A 12715-nucleotide genomic window follows, 5' to 3' on the forward strand; every position below is an offset into this window, starting at 1 on the left:
ACTGGATGAGACTGAATTGAAAGAAGTTCATTTTTGGAGTTTTGGTGAATTATTGAAAATAATTTTATTGTGGACAAAAAAAACGAAAAAAAAAAAAATAAATTCTACTTAGTTGAGCTATAGAAAGCTTAAATTTGGTGTGCACTTTAGTATCGACCATCGGAATACATTGCAAACGGTTTTAAACCATTTTGAGAAGTTTTGGAGCTTCAAGTAGATTTTTGAAAACAGAAATTTTCTCAAAATTTTACCCATCAATTAAAATGGAAAGCTGAAATTCGGTTTATGCCTTATGGAGAACTGACTTCGATTTCTTGTTCTTTTTTATGAAAATTTTCTTGCTTTGGGAGGCTTCAAGGCTCCTTACGAGAAAAATGATATTTTTAGGGGCGAGGGAGGTTTTTCTCTATGAACTGGGAGTTATTTAGTAGGATTCTGATCAAAAATTAAAAACCCAAAAATTCTGGCTGACTTTAATTTACTTACCAAGGTACTCGTATTTCATTCCCTCCCCTATCTTTTCCAATTTTGAGGAGCTTCATAACAAGGTAGCTTGGCAAAGCAGGAGAGATTTCTCTAAAAATGGAATTACTCAGAAGAATATTCGGGCATAAAAACGGATCATTTTTGGAAAAATGTATTTTTTTAATTTTTTGAACAGTAAGGGGGAGAGGAGGAAGAGCTTGCCAGCACGAGGCAAAAGTTTTCGGGTATTTTGACATTTTTTTTTAAAAGTCCACCTTATTGTTTAAATAAAAATGCCACTAATTGACCCTTTTGCTCTAAAAAATTATACGACTTTTATTCGATTTCAATGGTATTGATTGTTTCGTACTTGTCTGTTACAGGATCTCTTCATTCTGCCGGTACCGTAGACGATGATAAGAAAGATGACGAAGACGACGATTGTTGTATCATATGTGATAAAAATTTCAAGGACGTTGATCAGTAAGTAAAAGTACAAACTTTTAATTTGCTATTCGCCTCTAATAGGTAAGATGTACTCGCGCATCTACGTGTTATAAATCTATTCAAAAAACAGAGGAGTTAATTACCACGCTCGTATATCCGTTAATTGCGTGGAAACACGGTGGTTAATGAGCTAGAGGGCGGTAGGGACTTTGGGGGTAAATAAATGGAAGGCAATCGTCGACGAATCGCATAGATTAAGAATGGAAACGCCGCACTTGGGCCGGCGTAATTTTTCATTTGTCGCTAATACAAGAATCGTATACTCGTACGTACGAGAGTGAGGAGAAAACAACGTCGAGTATTTAGTGTCTAAAGGGTATCCGTGGCGTAGTCGTATATACTTAAACGCCAACTTAATCAACGAGTAGAGAAGAACAGAACAGAACAATTTGGACTCGGGTTTGGGGTGCGGTAATTCGGTGGTAATAGATTTACAATAGTGGTGTCGCGACGCCTTACAGCATATAGCACACGAAGATCGTCCGCTTTTATGGTTTGACGTAGAGCGGGAGTGTACTGTGTACGGTGGCAAATAGACAATAAAAATGTCTAGGGGGTGAAAGGAAACCGACGACGTGACGTAGTATAAGATAAATATTCTCAAAAAGGGTAACTTTCGTAGAAAATTTAGGGTTATCGTTTGCCGCGTGAATCCAACTATGACGGAGAAAACATGTCATTGCACTCTAGCGCACGGCGGGTGATGAGTTTAGATGAGATGCTGGGTAGCTTGCTTTGCTATGCTATGCTATCGAGTCAGTCAGTCAGTTTATTATACCTTCGTATATCTATTCTTTTTTTCCTTTTTTTTTCGCATCGTCGTGTATTGGTCTCGTATATTACGAGTGCGAGTGCGAGTAAGTACTCTCATCCCAAAGTTTTCACATCGTAGGGAGAGGTTTTTGCATCCGATCTGTGTAACCTTTTGCGAGATTGACGTTGACATCGATAAAAATGCGAAGTAGCAATATAATTCTTGGGAAAGTGACATTAGGAGAACGAGAAGATCTCAGTTTGTACATGACGAAATTCTCAATGCCCGCGACTTCGTTAAATCCCGCGTAGTTGCCGTGGGACGAGTGTAGACGACGGGCTCGTCTACCGTGTTAATTAAGTTGCCTATCGAAAACGCCGTAAAAACAGGTTTTGCGTTTTCAACACGTTGCAGACGTAGGGTTATTTGCGGCGTTCAAGTATGCAATTCATTCTACTCCTTCGATTGAAATTACCTCACCCCGTCTATATGTGAATTTTATTTGTGGACAAGGGGAGGATGGACGGCATTTTTTTGAGGATGGGGAAAGAGGAAGTTATTACGTGGAAAGTTCATATAGTCCGGCAATCCGGCATATTTTTCTTTCTTGAAGGGGACATCATAAAAGGAACAGTTTGATAAAGCAAACTTGCCCAAAAAAAAAAGTTGGCCTTACTAACAAATTGGCGAACATTTTGATTGTGAGGTCAGCCGAAATCGCAGATTTTGCTTTCCAACATACGACTCGCTGGAAATTTTTCAAACTGGACTAACAAGGGAACCTCTTGAGGTGTTCGCCTCCGATTTGAACGGGACCCCGATTTTTGGAAACAGCATGTTCTGAAACCCTCAAATCCAAATTTTCTGCTGCCCAAGTTAATTTTTCGAATTTTGGCGAATTTTTGAAAATTCAAAATTGACTGTTTTTGGCGATTTATGCTTTTTTAAAAAAAGTACGTACTTGACCAATAAAAATAGTCAAAATAAGTCCCAAAACTAATATTAATTCCTCAAATCCAAATTTTATCATTTCCAGCCATTCTGGAGCCTCCAGCGCGATTTTTCAATTTCTCCAGAATTTTGAATTCGCTCCAGACGGCGTGAATATGAAGTTGGGCAGCTGAAAATCGAGTTGTATATTACACTCGACCTGTTTAACGAGTTTATCCACATTTGAGCCGATTTTGAGAGTGACACCTCAAAAGTGGTTTTTTGACTAGTTTTTTTTTCAAAATTAAAAAATCCAAAAAATCAAAAAATTACGGTTTGTGAGGAAATATTTGAAATTTGCGCGAATCGCTGTATTTCGTCCAGAACTAACCTCTCGAGACCGAATTCCGCCATTTCCCACCAATCTGGAGCCTCCAGCGTGATTTTTAAATTTCTCCAGAATTTTGAATTTGCTTCAGAAGGAGTGAATATGCAGTTGGGCAACTCAAATGTAGTTAAACTCGTTAAACAGATCGAGTATAACACACAACTCGATTTTTAGCTGCCCAATTGCATATTCACGTCTTCTGGAGCAAATTCAAAATTCTGGAGAAATTTAAAAATCGCACTGGAGGCTCAAGATTGGTGGGAAATGGCGGAATTAGGTCTCGAGAAGTTAGTTCTGGACGAAATACAGCGATTCGCGCAAATTTCAAATATTTCCTCACAAACCGTAATCTTTTGATTTTTTTGGATTTTCTATTTGAAAAAAGCTGGTCAAAAAACCACTTTTGAGGCGTCCCTCCCAAAACCGACTCAAATGTGGATAAACTCGTTAAACAGATCGAGTATAACACACAATTCGATTTTTAGCTGCCCAACTTCATATTCACGCCTTCTGGAGGAAATTCAAAATTCTGGAGAAATTGAAAATCACACTGGAGGCTCCAGAATGGCTGGAAATGTTGAAATTTGGATTTGGGTAGTTATTATTAGTTTTGGTACATATTTTGACCATTTTTATTGGTTAAGTAAGTACGTACTTTTTTTAAAAAAAACATAAATCGCCAAAAACAGTCAATTTTGAATTTTCAAAAATTCGCCAAAATTCGAAAAATTAACTTGGGCAGCTGAAAATTTGGAATTGAGGGTTTTAGAACATGCTCTTTCCAAAAATCGCGGTCCCGTTCAAATCGGAGGCGGACACCTCAAGAGATTCCCTTGTAAGCTTCATAGAAAGAGCATACAAAATTTTATCACCAGCCAAAATTTTAAATGCTGAAGTGCATTTTTCGGTTTTTTGCAAATTTTTATAAAAATCAAATTCAAGCCAAAAATGAGACAAGAAATCAGAATATTACCAAATTGACCTAAAAAGCTGAAATTTTGAATCTACCCTATTTTCAACCTGCCAAATCGATTGAAAACGGTTTCAAACCGTTTTGAGTAGTTCTGGAGCTTCCAACGAATTTTTTTAAACTTAAAATTTCCACAGAATTTAAATAAAATGTAGGTTACAAGTCATTTTGGGGCCTCCAGCGATTTTTTTGAAAATTAATGGAGCCTTCAGTTGATTTTTGAAACTTGAAATTCCCGCAACATTAATTTATCAAATGGAGTTGGCAGGCTTAAATTTACTTCGCAGACTACATGGTGATTTCGAATGGTTTTTAAGCTTCCAGCTACTTTTAGGAAATTTCAATTTTCCAAAAAAACGTCATACAAACTTTCAAAAAGTTGCTGGAGGCTCCAAAACGACTTGAAATTCACCAGTCAACTTCGTAGCGTATTGAAATTAGTTTGCAGAATGAATTTCGACTCTGCATCTTAGTTTGATGATATTTTGGGGAAATATAAAGTTTCAAAAATCTGCTGAAGGCTCCACTAATTTTCAAAAAAGTCGCTGGAGGCCCTAAACTGACTTGAACCCACCTGAGGTAGAGTAAATTTCAGCTTTCCATCTCCATTTGATGAAATTTTGTGAAAATTTGAAGTTTCAAAAATCTGCTGGAGGCTTCAGTTCAGGGATTTTCATAAAGTCGCTGGAGGATCCAAAACGACTCGAAATTCACCCGCAGTACTTCGTAGCGTATTGAAATTAGTTTTTAGAATAAATTTTAGCTTTACAGCTCCAGTTTGATGGAATTTTGAGGGAATTTCGAGTTTCAAAAATCTGCTGGAGGCTCCAGAACTGCTCAAAACGGGTTGAAACCGTTTCCAATCGATTTGGCATATCGAAAATAGGGTATATCCCAAATTTAAGCTTTCTTGGTCAATTTCGTAAAATTTTGATTTTTTCCCCTCATTTTTGGCCTAAATTGGATTTTCAAAAATTCACCAAAAATCGAAAAACGCACGTTAGCACTTGAAATTTTGACAGGTGATAAATTTTTGCATGATCTTTCGATCTACCTATGTAAGGTTTGAAAAATTTCGTGCAAGTCCTATGTTGAAACGCAAAATCTGCGATTTCGTCTGACCTGTCAATCAAAATGACCGCCATTTGGTAGGTAAGGCCAACTTTTTTGTGGGCAAGTTTGCTTTAAAATGTTCCTTAGGATGCCCCTTTAAGAAAACAGTCGTCCCGGAGGATCGGGGGGGGGGGGGTGCAATTACTCCTATTGTCATATGCCGGACCACTACCTTACGTACCTGTTTCTATATCAACTGCTTTAATTTTATAGGTTGGACTTGCATCTGATTTCGTGCCACGACTATCCGGCGGATAAATATCGCTGCGAACAGTGTCCAAAAACGTACAGCTGGCTTCCTTGTTTAACCAGACATCAGTCGTTGTTTCACCGAAGTTACCAAACATTCCCCTGCGAAAGCTGCAGCAAGACGTTCATCAATCCGAGTAATTTACAGCGTCATATCAGAACGCGTCATATCGGTGCCCGTTCTCACGTGTGCCAGCAGTGTGGCAAAGCATTCGCCACGTCTTCAGGCCTCAAACAGCATACTCACATACATTCCAGCGTGAAACCATTCAGATGTGAAGTTTGTTTCAAGGTAGGCTGACATCGACTCAAACTATATACTTACATACAATAACCTAACGAAAATTCAACCAATCTCTGATGATGTTTTTTTTTGTTCAATTCCTAGGCGTATACGCAGTTTTCAAACTTATGCCGACATAAAAGGATGCACGTCGGTTGCAGAATGCAGATAAAATGCGACAAATGTAACCAATCGTTCAGCACCGGCACATCGTTAACCAAACACAAGCGTTTCTGCGACTCGTCGGCGGCCAGCGCTGGTCTATCGAACTCGATGCCCATACCGAACATGCCGTTCATCCATCATCAACTATCAGCCGGCTCTAATCCTTTCCTCGGATACCCGAGACCGCCGCCGCACAACGCACTGCCGCTGTATCCGTCTAATCTGCTCTCCCATTACCCTTCTATTTTCGGCTCGCCTCCGGGTCCGATACCTTCGTCGTTCCTGCCCAATCCGCTCCTGTTCGGACAATCGTCTATGGCCAAGTCGACGTTGAACGATGCCGAAAAATACGCTTACTCGACCGCGTCTATGTTCGCCGACTGCAATCTCAAGCACAGGAAACTTTCCAGTGGCAAAATGACTCCTTCCGCTGATTTGGACAAGTACGCCTATCACGCTATCGAGAACCGTTCAGTCAAGAGTGAAAATTCGGCTCAAAATCAAAACGAGCATTCTCGCAATCGACGCGAAAATGACTCGGTCGATGCTAATAAGATCCATAAGCAGTCCAAAGTGAAAAAGTATCATAGAAATGCTCAAAATGACGACGTTCACGATCTATCGAGTAGGAAGCGTTTGTCAGCCGAGGTCGCTGATGATCAGCAGACGTCTTTTGGTGTTCCTCCACCCCAAAAGATACCGAAAACAGAGAACTCGAGCAATGGCGACCAACCTCTCGATTTATCGTTGAGTAAAAAAGAAATGGCCAACGAAGAAGACGACGAGGATGATCAGGATCAGGATCACGATGAGGAAGACGAATACGAAAGCAAAGTCGAAGTCGAGGCTGTGGACGATATTAAGCCGATGAAACCCAAAGTCGAATCTATGGAAGATATTAAACCGATGAAATTCAAATTCGAGTCTATGGAAGACTGTAAGCCCACAAAACCTAAATTCGAATCTATGGAAGATATTAAGCCGACGAAATTCAAATTCGAGTCTACGGAAGACATTAAGCTCACAAAAGCCAAATTTGAATCCATGGAAGACACGAAGCCTGTGAAATCCAAATTTGAGTCTATGGAAGACATTCAGCACACGAGACCCAAATTCGAATCCATGGAAGATATTAAGCCCACGAAACCCAAACTCGACTCGATCGACGACAGCAACAACAACAACAACAATAACAACAACAGCAGTAACGAAAACAGCTACGTCAGCAATGATAAAAATAACAACGATAACGAAAGTAGCGACGTCGAAGGTGAGATCACGTACGATGGGGCAGCCGATGGAGACGCAAACGACTTCCACAAATCGCTGGAAAACGATACCGAAGATCAAAAAGACGATAACGTCGCCTCTTTCAAAGCTGAAAACCGCGAACACGTCGAAGATCATCGCCCTACTCCCACCATCTATCACCGAGAGAAGAAAAACGATCGCAAAAATATCCCGAAAAAGTTGAAAATCAGAGAACGCCCTCCGGCAGCGAGCTCCTCAGAGGATGAAAAAGAAGACGAAAACTTGAAACGTCGACGACTCAGCGAAGATGACAAGTCCAGTGCGGAAAATGCAAAAATGCCGAAAGATTCTCAAATGCTGGCTGCTTCTCCTCCTCCTGCTCTGGCACCTGGTATGCCTCACGTCGGAGCTTCCTCGATGATCTACCCTCGACCAGTGCATCCGTTATTTTTCGATACGTTTTATCGCCAGACGCTGTCGAATTTGGGAGCTGTTTCGCATTTGAATTCGTTTCAAAGACACGATCGCCTAGCACCTTTGCAGGGGTTCGGTTCGGCACCGTGTAACTTCTTGGGACAACTTATGAACGGGTTCAGAAACGGTCAAACTTTGGGCAATTCCTTCGAGCAGCTGCTAAGACCGCCGTTTTCCCTGTTTCATCATGCTCGAAATATGCACTCGGGTAACGGCGATAATAACGAGGATGCGGGGAGCGAAAACGTAAACGAAGACAAGAATGGAGGTGCTGGTAAGAGCGGTCATAAAATTGATAACGATATCAGGTCGTCGTATAGTCGAGATGGCAACGTTGCCAACAACGATGGGAACTCGGTCGTCGGTGCGAATAATAATTTCCAAGCTCTTAGTAACGCTTACAACTTGGATAGCATCAGAGGTATGGGTTTGTCTGGTAAATTGCACAACAGCCATCATCATCAGCAACAACAACAACAGCAATCCCATCACCATCAGCACCACCATCCTCGCCACGAACACAACAACGGTAACGTGAATCTGCCAGCCAACAATCACCATCGTCATTCTTTACACCAGGCTCTGCATCATCAACAGCAACAGCAGCAGCAGCACCATCCTCACCATCATAACAACAACGCCAGCTCCAAGACCAGCGGCAACAGCAATAACAATTATTTGGGCATGCATCATAAACCGTTCCACGATCTGCATTTGGCCAGTGCCGGAGCAGCCATAGGTCTGGCCAAAGTTAAAGACCGATACGCTTGCAAATTCTGCGGCAAGGTGTTCCCTCGTTCGGCCAACCTGACCAGGCATCTGCGTACGCATACCGGCGAGCAACCGTACAAGTGTAAATATTGCGAACGATCGTTCAGCATTTCGTCGAATCTGCAAAGGCACGTGCGTAACATTCACAACAAAGAGAAGCCGTTCAAGTGTCCGCTGTGCGACCGCTGCTTCGGCCAGCAGACTAATTTGGACAGACATCTGAAGAAACACGAAGCTGGCGAAAACAACGGCGCCGTTTCGGCTGCCGATAGTCCGGAAAGTATCAACGAAAGTGCCCGAGATGACGCTTCGCATTTGGATGAAATTCGTAATTTCATGGGTAACGCCGGCGTCTACCCCGGACCCGTCAAATACACCGCATCCGCCAAGATGTTCAAGCACTACGACCTGACCGCAATCATGAACCCCGAAGAAGTGTACGAAGACGAAGAAGAACCCTACAATGATCAACCCGGATCGGTCCCGATCGACGCTACGACTACCGCCTCCGTTGTCTCAGCTGCAGATCCGGCTGCTTTGTCGATGAATACGAGCAGCATCGACGACGATGCCGATGCTGATGTCGATGGCGAAGATGACGAAGAAGACGAAGAAGATATCGACAGCGATCACAACAATATACCCAATAATCTTTCCATTCGATCTACTACCAGCAACGATGACGATAAATGCAACGTTTCCAAAACGGCCATTTGTACGATGCCCAGTTCGTCTCCTATTTCACCAGCGTCCGCTTCCACCTCCGGTGTTTTTTCTTTTCAACAGAAACGAGTTAGTAAGATATTCAATCAAGCTCTGGCCGCCAAAAGTGGTCTTTTAAACGAGCCATCTTCGCACGAATGTATAACCACTAGTTTATAGCCTAATTTATTACATCCCAGTATGGCTACTCGTCGTCGTCGTCGTCTATTTACATTACAAAGCGGACGATGAAAACATCATATTTTATGGCTTGTATTGGCCTGCCATGTTTGTACAATGTACATTTTATAGAATCAGATGCGCGATTTAAGCTCAAAGCATTCGCGAAAAAGTTTAATCAAAAAAATTACCAAAGAAATTAGGCATATAGAGGAGGTAAAAACCCTCGAATGTGTATTATGTATCTTTAGTATTCTCGACGAGACCGTAATAGGTACCTGTTTAACTCGTATTATATTAATTTTAATTTTCATATTTATCTACATCGTTCACATTTGACATGTACTTACAATTAGATGTTTAATTTTGAATTCGAATTTGTTAGTGAACGAATTTGATGGTCGTGTTCGATCTTCTTGAGAACTTAAACCCCTAATGCTATTCCATTAAATTGATTCAGATTTTTTGCAGTCAGAATATTCGGCATTTAAGCGAACACGTTTATATTTTTGTGATTCATTACGTAATGCTAATCTAAACTAGGAAACTTTACGAGAGATTACATTTGGATTGGAGCCTTTTTTTTTCAAGTTTTGGATCCACTGGGTGATTCACAGCAGAAATTTCAACTCCTCGATGCGAAATTTTTATGGTCCTTGAAATATCTCAAGCTCCCGAATATTCCAGAAATTCAATCGTGTTGCTAATATATTGTTAATAGTCGTTTTTAGAAACTAATACCCTCGTGAATGATATCTTCATAACATTCCATTTATAGCGATGCAGTATTTTTACCAAAATTTCATTTTTGGATACCCTGAATTATCCAGGGATTGTACTCGGTTACTTTTTAAGTAACCAAGTTACTAAAGTTGGTTACTTTTTCAAAATGTTGGTCACTAAAAGTTACTTTTTCCAAGATTTTTCACAAGTTCCCTTTTTTTTTTCAAAATTTTATCCAACATTCTTCGAAAAAAAAAAAAAACATTGCATTTATTTAAATGGCATCACTGCTTTTTCAGCGTTATGAATTTAATTTTTTTTAGTCCTGATTTGAAATGTACCTACTAAGAGGTTTTCCAATTTCGATAGGTACCTATTATTATTTTTGAATTTCTCGATGGTTTTTAGTGGATTTCTCCTGTCTCGATTGATTTTTAAATCTTGAATTTTGGTGGTGATTTTTTTCAAAAATAATTTTTCCATGATTTTGATGATTCTTTTCCCTGAATTTTTGCCGAATTTTATCACCTTGAATTCTCATGATTTTTTCATAAAAATTTTCCCTCGAGCTTGTGTGGTTTTATTGCTCAAATAGTCGGGATTTCTTCTTATTTCGATTCGATGGCTTTTTTGAATCTTGTGAATTTTTTTCTTCGCCGATTCGGTGAGTTTTCTTTTGAATTTTTCTAGATTTTTCCCTATTCTGACGGGTATGATTTTTTTTGAATTTTCGCTCTTTTTTTCAAGTTTTTCGATAATTTCTCGACATTTTTCATTTTTTTTTCTCGTTTCAAATTTTGGCGAACTTTTTTTCCAAATTTGGATTGCAATCTCCCCCCTCCCCTGCCGCCTTTTCCTGTTAATTTTATAATGAATTTCCCGTTCTGAAATGAGTCTTCTTATTTTATGCAATTTTTTTTTTACAAATTACGTATTGTTTTTTATTTTTCAAACACTCGATTTTTTTTTTCGTCAAATCCTCGCTCATGTCAATATTTCTGCTATTTTACAATTGGTATTTTTGTGTTCGATTTTTTGAAATGGCTTTGATTGAAAGATTGAATTTCGTTCCTCCCTGTTTCGGTAGACTTCCCCCTCTTCTTTCAATTTTACAATTTTTTTAGTAGTTTAACACATTTTTCGATTATGTTTCCGGAATCCATAATCGTATTATTTTCATGCGTTCTTTTTGTAGTTTAATCTACGAGTAGTTTACTTTTGAAATGTTAATAATTATCTGTTTTGAGCTTTTGCTAGGTTGTTTTTTTTCAAAAATGGCTGGTATTTGAATTTTGATGTTTTTTTCTGTGTTTTTTGAAAAAACTGCTATCGAAATTTTCATTACGTTTTGAAAAATTAAGAATAAAAGAGAAAAATTTGAGGATCATGTTGTGAATTTTTTTTTTTTGAATTTCATTACGAAATGTTCGAACTTTACAATATTCTAAAAATATACTAGATTCATTTTCAAAATTTTTTGAAATATTTTCAATCTATTTGTTGGATTGAAAATAGGTTACATTTCAAATTTCAGCTTTCTAGGTCAATTTTGTAAAATTTTCATTTTTTTTGTCTCAGTTTTGGGCTAAATTTGGTTTTCAAAAATTCTCTAACAGTGTATAAATGCTCATAAGCTCCTAAAATTTTGGCTTTTGATGTATTTTTGTATGCTTTTTCAATTATTTAGCACTCGGCAGTGTCCAATTAAAAATTTTTTCTGTCAGTTTTGATAACTCTCGATTGTTAAAAAAGCAATTGGCAAAAATTTTCTTCAATTTTTTTCATTGAAGTAATTCTGTAGCATTTTTAATTTTGTCAGGGCTCTTCAAACCATCTCTTTCAACTCTGAAATATTTGTCAAAATTGGTCCAACACTTCCAACAGTGAGGGAAAATGAATTTTGAAACTATGCGACAAAAAAATGAAAAAACAAATTTTAGTTTTTACAGAGACGTGTAAAATTTAAAAATTTTTAAAAATGTATCCAGCGCCTCCAAAAATGAAAATTCTGTAAAAATACTTGCATTACCGTGAAATGAGGTTATTTGAAAATGTCTTGGGTGGGTGGGGGGGGCATCTCTAAAATTTCAGGATTTTTTTTCAGAATTTGTTACTGATAACTGAAAAGTCATTTTTGCAGCCAGATTATTAAAAAAAAAAGTGAAGTTTAATAACTCTGAATTTGTAAAATTATATTTTTGGTTCATTTTAAAATTTCAGACAGATAATTTCAAAAAAATGAAATAACGCATCAATTTTTATAAAAATTTAGTCACTCGATAGAATTTTTTGATTTTTTTTTCAAAATTTGAAGCATGAAAATTTTTAGTTTGAGATCTTCAAAGAATTCCTAAGATCACAAGTTCTGAGATTTGTCTTTTAAAATATTTTCAGTTTTTTTTTTTTTTTTTTTTTTTTTTTAAGCTCAGATATTAGTGTAAATGTTTTCTTGTAGGAATAATTTCGTAATGAAATACATTCTATCTATTTTATTTTTTTGTCCTCGATTCTACGATTCTAGTCCCTTTTTTTAAAACTAAAGTGTACGTATTTTACTCGTTTATACGCTTTGTACAAAAATTCCCCTTTGGAAATAAAATACGCGCAGACTTGGAATAGTTTTTCCAAATTACCTACGTGATGAAATATGCGATCATATAGGGTACCTATAATTGAGAATAAATAAGGTGCGTTATTATCCATCTATTTAATATGTAAAAAGATTGAGGATAGGTCTCTTGTGAGCAATAAGAAAAACGATGACGACGAAATTAACGCATATTAAAAACA

General features: G+C 38.2%; 1 protein-coding gene across 2 annotated transcripts in view; it reads left to right on the forward strand.

Moving 5' to 3' along the window:
* The window catches only part of LOC135843223 (uncharacterized), a 111234-nt gene extending 99259 nt beyond the window's left edge, over positions 1-11975 (forward strand). For both annotated transcript variants that reach the window (XM_065361030.1, XM_065361031.1), the window contains exons 5-7: positions 849-948; positions 5341-5668; positions 5765-11975. In XM_065361030.1, the coding sequence (XP_065217102.1) occupies positions 849-948; positions 5341-5668; positions 5765-9202 (3866 nt within the window). In that variant the 3' untranslated portion in view covers positions 9203-11975. The remainder of the gene's footprint in view (positions 1-848; positions 949-5340; positions 5669-5764) is intronic.
* The last annotated feature ends 740 nt before the right edge of the window (positions 11976-12715 follow it).

This window comes from Planococcus citri, chromosome 4 (assembly GCF_950023065.1).
Source record: "Planococcus citri chromosome 4, ihPlaCitr1.1, whole genome shotgun sequence".
In the NCBI taxonomy this organism is placed as follows: Eukaryota; Metazoa; Arthropoda; class Insecta; order Hemiptera; family Pseudococcidae; genus Planococcus; species Planococcus citri.